The sequence below is a fragment of the Trachymyrmex septentrionalis genome, unplaced genomic scaffold (assembly GCF_001594115.1).
Source record: "Trachymyrmex septentrionalis isolate Tsep2-gDNA-1 unplaced genomic scaffold, Tsep1.0 scaffold53, whole genome shotgun sequence".
Taxonomy (NCBI): domain Eukaryota; kingdom Metazoa; phylum Arthropoda; class Insecta; order Hymenoptera; family Formicidae; genus Trachymyrmex; species Trachymyrmex septentrionalis.
In genome coordinates, this window is record NW_017305705.1 from 1515821 (window position 1) to 1523328 (window position 7508).

A 7508-nucleotide genomic window follows, 5' to 3' on the forward strand; every position below is an offset into this window, starting at 1 on the left:
ACAAATAAATACTTTTAACGTATATATATATTTCTTATAACATACCTATAAAGCAAAATATTAATACAAATGAAGATATAGCGGCTTGAATCCTGCCCAATTGAAAATTTGGATTTTTTAAATCAAGATCAGACGGATTTAATCTAACAGTGATGCATATTAATGTCACCATTAGAAGTGGCACTCTATAAATTAATATATATATTATATAGTACATAACAATATTATAAGTAATTTAAATTAAAATAAATTATAATAATATAGTCGTACCCCCATCCAAAAAGATAAAACCATTTTTGTAGATTTTCAACAAAAGATAATGAGCGTGAACTCAGGAATAGTAATGTTGCTGCAATTGCAGCTGTCCATATCCTACTTGCATATACACCAGTAGTTATTAAAATAAATTGGATGTACCTGTAATTAACAAGAATGATTAATAAAATTATATTTGATAAAACCGAATATTACCGAATAATTATTTAAAAAGTTTTATAATTACCATAATATCTGATTACTATCTGAGTCAAGTTTTGACCATATTATCACACCTATTGCTATTGCAAACTGAAAATAAATAGAAAATATTTCGTACAAAAATGTATAACGTATAGAAATACATGTTTATAAAAACTAAATATGTAAAAAAATATATTCAATAATTGTCGCCTATATGTACCTGTGCAATTACGATGCACAAAGTGCATCGGTGAGTGACTTTATTATATCTTTTTCGTCCAAATCCAAGGAAGCATATCAACAACCATATACAAGCTGCTGCTGATGCAACGCTTATATCAAAGGAAAAGTTATTAAGTTGCTGTGCATAACTAGCTGGTGTAATTCCAGCAGAAACTGCATTGATCACTTTAGCTGATACAAACATAAGTGGAGCAGAGAGAAACGTACAAGCTACCATAGCTGATGCAATTAAGTCAATCTCGGTATTGTATCGTAAAGTGAAAATAAATAGAGCCGGCGCTGTCGGGATAGTACCATACAGGAAGCCGTATGTGCTCAAATTTCTCGTTTCCGTGACATTATCACCGGCATTCAAGAGAATAATAGACTCTCTTATGACTAGAGGCAATACTAGCAGCTTCACAGAGATCAGTATACCTGGTATAACTAGCGCTGTACCTTTTAATTTATGTATTTTTCCTACCATCATTATACCGAGGAGGAACAATGCGCTAGCGGAAAAAGCATTACCGAACACCTCGAGAATTGTGGCAAGCAAACGCGGTACATTATGATTAAAGATAAAATTTCCTATAATGCCCAAGACTGTCATGAAAAGTACAGGATTCAGCACGACACCCTTCACAATCGAATAAACCATGTCTTTACAATTTGTGTGCTCCTCCCTACGTCGCTTGCCTATCTCCAGTAATACAAAACCAATTGGGTTTAAAATCGCCAATGATATGGGAGCCATCAGATATAAATAAGTAGCATATTCTGGATGTGTTCTTCCATAGAGGGCATAAACTGAAAGGACAATATCTAACGTGAAATACATTGGATAATATGAAACATTTTGGAATTGTATAGAAATCTATTCTCTCTTCTTACTCATTGGGTATCCAATAGCAAAATCATTGCTCTGAGTGGTGAATATTGCAAAAAGCGCGGCGCGCCCAGGATTTGATGGCTTTTGAATTACTAATGAAACTACAAGTACAGTAATAAAGACACAACTCTTGGCAAGCAATACAGCAAGAAGAAATTTCCAATTAACTAGTGTAAAGTGAAGCTTTGCCAGAGACAAAAAAATTAAAGATGGCAAAGCAAAGGTGCCAACAAAAGTATTCAGACCATTTGCTCCGGTCTTTGTTATCATACCAAATCTTCCCGCTATATATCTGCAATATAAACATATATCATAAAATATATAATCTTTACTTAAATTCATCATATAGAGAAGTCTAAGAGAAATAGTGCACAATTTCAGAAAAATTCAAGTGCATATTCAAACTTTAATAAAGTTTGCTTATCAGACAGTTTAGTAATCAGTATTTAAATGTATCCTTACCCACATAATATAATGCCGAAGCATTGTATCAGTGCAAGATACAAGTTATCAGTTGGGCCATCCGCTGTCTCCGCATATTGATTTATGCTTAATAATGAAGATGTCGATACAATACTTTCTTTATTAATCTAAATCAGAAAAAAATACAAGATATATAATTAAGCCTTACACATATTAACATAATCAACAGTAATAAACAATTAAACAGTAATATATACCATTTTTTTTGGTAGATGAAAAATATTATCATCTCCTTAATGTTTCATTAGTGTCATAAAACTGATCCCTTTGTGTAGTAAACTTGTATGATATTGTCTTCATATCTCTATAAATAAAGAATATGTATATTTCAAAATTATAAAACCTGCAAGCACAAATAGTGTTTCTCAACTTCTTGCACACAAAATCCTTTCACATTTGTCCGATTTACATTCTAATAGACTTATCAGTAACATTGATGAAGAAAGATTAAAAGTGAAATAATGTTTTATATATGTATATCTTTTTGATATGCACATTAAAAAACACACTCGCAGAGTATACATAATTTACGTAAGATCGGAAAATACTTCATCGACAGAGAAGAGATAATAAATTATTATCAACGTTCTCTTCTCCTTCGATGATCGCCGATCCAAGTCCTCTGCCAATTCGAACAGATGTTCAAAATCATGAATCGACACTCGTCGCACAATTATTACCTGAAATATCACTGAATTAAAAAAATCGATTAATCAAAGTGCATATTTCTGTTCTGAACGTGACAAAGGATAGAAAAATCCCGCGATGTCTAGTTGTCTAGATCTTATAACAACGATTTTTATCAAACCGCCACCGCAGGAACAAAGTCCAGTAAGCCATTCACGACAAGCGCGAAGTCACGTCACGCAAAGCAGGTAATCCCGCGCAGTCGCGAATATTGACAACTACAGTAAATGCGCAAAATAAGCGGCGATTGGTCCCGCGCTATCACGTGACTCTCGCGAAACAATCACGCGCCCAGGTATGAGATCAGATTGATCATTCGAAATGTCATTATTTTATTTTATTCTGCGAGCCCGAAGAAAAATACATGCTCTTCAAAGTTATTTATATTCCGTTTCTTTTTCTTTCTCTTATCATTATTCGTATATTTTTAACTATATATACAGGGTGTCTCGCAATTTTTTGCCAAGCATTTTTATGTAGAGCGGACTAAACTGAGTCGAAAAATCCTCTGAAAAATCCTCTACCATTTTGCAATTTTCGCAATTATTAACGAGATATTAATTACTAAAAAATTGCCGAATATTGATCTTCAATAATTTTTTATTCAAATACTATCAACTTTATAAGAAAAACAGCAAGAAACAAAAATTATTTATTTTCCTCTCATAAAGTACTAAGAATTATTTTCAGAATTTTTTATCAACTTTTCAGTGCTGCATTTTCTTATTGACAATTATTTTTACTAACATGAAAAAATACGGTATTAAAAAATTCTGAAAAAATTCTCAGAACTTTATGAGAAAAAAATAAGCAATTTTTGTCTCTTACTGTTTTTCTGTAAAGTTGATAGTATATGAATAAAAAATTATTGAAAACTAATATTCAGTGATTTTTATAGTTTAATATCTTGTTAACTGTTGCGAAAATTGCAAAATGGTAGAAGACTTTTCAATTCAGTTTAGTCTGCTCTATTTACACAAAAGTGCTTGTCAAAAAATTGCAAGACACCCTATATATACAGTGTTAGTTAAATATGTTGCCATACTTAACAGAGCGATTCTTTGGTTTATTTCAAGTAAAAAAGTTCATATAAACATGTATCCTAAACGGGTTAGTTTCCGAAATAAAAAAATTTAAACATGTAGTAATAATCTGTTTATTTGAAAGAAATACAGCAATTAGTCAAAAACTAGTTAAAAACAGAAAAACAAAAATAGGTTTCAGTTCTTCTGATAAAACAATTAAATAAATTGAAAATGTCCACCTTGCGCCATGATACATCCATCGAACCTTCTTCTTAACGTACACGCTCAAAGATACCAGGTGTGTTACGTATTGCCTCGCATGAAGCAACTATTCGATTCCTCAAATCATTCTCATTTCAATTGGGATAGTATAAATCAATGATTTCAGATGCCCCCAAAGGAAATAATCCAAAGGATTTAAGTCTGGTGATCTAGAAGACTTTGACTTTGACTTTGTCACTTTATTTACGGTTATACGAATGGTAACTCACGTGAAGCAAGATATATTTATGCAGGAAGATATCTCCAACGCAATTTACCGTCAAACATTTGCGAACATTAACCTGTATTTCGGAAACTAAGCCGTTTAGGATATATGTTTATGTGGACTTTTTTATTTGAAATAAACCAAAGAATCGCTCTGTTAAGTATAGCAACATACTTAACTAACACTCTGTATATATAATACCAATCTACTTCCAGGATCGTAGGTATTATTACGCGTGAATTTAGATTAAAATGATCAATTGCTTAAGAAGGGAAAGGGACATTTTTTTTTAAATTCAATATTAATTTCTAATCTTATTATTGTCAATACTAATTGTAATTAAATTTTAATAGATAATTTTTTTATAATTGTTAATGAAACACATGAGTAATGCTATATTAATTATTATATTTATAAAAAATTAATAACACTTAGGGTCGGTTGTTCCATCTTTAGATAAACTATATAGTAATTTACCTATTGGATAAACAAAAAAATAAAGAGTAAGAGCATAAAAGTAAAAAACTCAGTGAGAAATAACAATGAAATCGATGTCGAATCGATATCGACGTCGATGATTTGATGATTTCGACGTCGAATCGACGTCGATTCAATATCAATTTCATTATCATTTCTCACTGGGATGTAACAATTAAGAGAATGAATATTAACATAATAGGCCTGTTTCTTTTTAGCTGAACTTCTTTACGCTCATACATCGATCTTTCCTCTTTTTTTCTCCGACGTGAAGAGAAAAAGAGGAAGGATAAATCGTGTAAGAAGTCCAGCCGAAAAGAACAGACTTAAAGATTCTTGAGTACGTGTAACATGTACTTAAATAAAACCCACGTAGCACAGTAGTGGCGCGATTACAAAGCGCTGAAAGAGCACTTTATGCTATTTGTATTTTCTGAGAACCTTGCAGGTACTGCTACGTAAGAATATATTAAAGCAGCAATACCTATACGTAATGCGATTAAATGACAAAAAAATATGTATTAGCCGTACAAACTTTTTTATTATAAATTTTAAAAATAAATATTTAACATTAAATATATGCTACAAAAATGATATTCTGTTTATCTCCTGAAATATCAAGCATGAACTATTGCTCGAAATAACTGATTTATTGTAGGCGTATGATTGAAGAAGCTCGCTAGATTTTATTATGCGCAGTTAGCTCGGTCATTGATATGATTTGCCGTAGATTGCGTAAAGCGATCGATAAAATGGCATTTTGCTTTTTCAGAGTTTTCGAACATTGCGAAATCGATTGTATCTTTAGATCGTATTTCCGCCAATCCTAGTGGAAAAATTTTTACAAAAAACTACATAGATTGAGACAAGATCTTAGAAATTCTTAATTTTTCGTAGATATTCGTAGTAGGAACGTAAAAAGACATTGCTTGTTTTAAAAACTAAGAAATTCTCTATTCTTTCTATATTTATATCTTTTGATGTTATATAACGAGTTTTTACGAAACATTGTCGTATCTTGTATCACGAAACGAACAACGCCACTTTACATTCCACTATGAATATCTACAAAAAACTAAGAATTCTGAGATCTTGCTTCAATTTATATAGTTCTTCTGTTTTTTTATACCAATTTTTTTGCCAAAGAAGTTTCAGTTAATGTGAGAAGATCAAAGATATTGCGAATCTGTTGTATAGATTCTTATTTCGATATTGTTATCAAAATATTTAAAAATAAAAATCAGACCATTTCATCACTTATTATTGGCTCTCGATATCTTATTAAGCCGTGACTTTATTTAGTTTATGCATATATTAGTGAAAATAAGAAGGTAATAATACATGTGTATGTTATTGCCTTCTTATTTCGTTATAAATGTAAAGATAACAAAAACAGCGCAAAAGAAAGCATATATATCCATCGTAAGCAAGTTATTGCTGACGTAATTTCTATATCAAAAAGATTTATACACAAATGTCTAAATGTCTAAGAGAGTAAATATCTTATAAATGTCTAAGCGTAAAAATAACTTATAGTCGTTTATAACATCATGAAACTAATCTACTACAGATTAAACTCATTTTCAGCAACGTAGTGATACAGATTATAATTTTAATGCGTAATATGCTGTGCACACACACAAACACACACACACACACACACACACACACACACACACACACGCTTAGTTGGATTAGTTTTGTAAGTAAAGTTGACCGCGAAAAGACATTAACCATCAGCATATATCTTGACTTTATCGTTATCGTCTCTACCACTTAAAATTTTTTGTGAGCGTTTTCTGCGGATGTAAACCAACAGATGGTATCTTGTGTCATAAAAGCAAAGAGTTTGAAAAATCATTATCGGTTACGCACAGTCAAATACACAGCGAGTGTGCTATATATCGCGCTCGCATGCGGTTTCCACTCAACAGAGTGCAGCGAAATTGCGTCGCAATTTTGTAGTTCCGCAGAGAGAGAGAGAGAGAGAGAGTGCTGTCCCTTTTTTTAATAAAACTTTTTCCTTAAACCATATAATTTTCTCGCGAGCACCTCTTACACACGCAATCCTCTGATCACGTCGACGCGTGCTTATTCGTGCTTACGTAAGCAGACGGACGTATAATTGCGATCGCGTACAAATTCCTTGGCACACAAGGTATCTTGCTGATAGTTGAAACCGTACATCGTCGGCTTACATCCGATTTTTTTCAGTGGAACATATACACGCATCCATAAAATATATTTCCGGATTCAATATTATTATTTTTGATCTATCATAAAATAGAATTGATATAGAGACAAATTATATTTACTATTAACAATAAAATATTTGACTCTTAAATAAAAAATTTTTTAATCTAATATAAAATAATTTTAGACATCGATTTTATGCCAAATGTTATGACGTCATTATCGCCATTATAACTTCGGACAAAGATTTATATAATATATTCTAAAAGAATATGTAAACTTAAATTTATATCTGTTACTCTTGTCTCAAGACATTAAATCAAACTTGTTTAATTCGAGGGAGGAGAATAGGAATTATTGATCTAAGCTTAATATTATTTTATTTTATTCTACATGAGGTTGCGATAAAAGTAAGTACGTCAAGAATATTTTTTGTTTTGTTATTAGAAATTCTTTCTGAAAAGGCGAATCTCTCGAATGATTACTTTAAATGCTGCATAGTCGCGTTTTATCTTTGCCGATAACGCGAGGAAAAGAAGTGACATTCACAAAAAAGCTTAATTATATATACACTCATATATAT

The 7508-nt window shown here is 31.4% G+C and overlaps 1 protein-coding gene across 2 annotated transcripts in view; it reads right to left on the minus strand.

Annotated features, from left to right (window-relative positions):
- Positions 1–2904, minus strand: part of LOC108751915 (integral membrane protein GPR155) — a 4475-nt gene extending 1571 nt beyond the window's left edge. Inside the window, exons 1-8 of one of the 2 annotated variants that reach the window (XM_018492401.1) lie at positions 2737–2904; positions 2254–2360; positions 2036–2163; positions 1576–1865; positions 680–1491; positions 503–567; positions 271–417; positions 46–185 (exon numbers count right to left, since the gene is read on the minus strand). In XM_018492401.1, the coding sequence (XP_018347903.1) occupies positions 46–185; positions 271–417; positions 503–567; positions 680–1491; positions 1576–1865; positions 2036–2163; positions 2254–2256 (1585 nt within the window). In that variant the 5' untranslated portion in view covers positions 2257–2360; positions 2737–2904. Of the gene's footprint in view, positions 1–45; positions 186–270; positions 418–502; positions 568–679; positions 1492–1575; positions 1866–2035; positions 2164–2253; positions 2400–2736 lie in introns of both variants that reach the window. The other variant, XM_018492402.1, reaches the window with a different exon arrangement.
- Positions 2905–7508: the final 4604 nt, after the last annotated feature.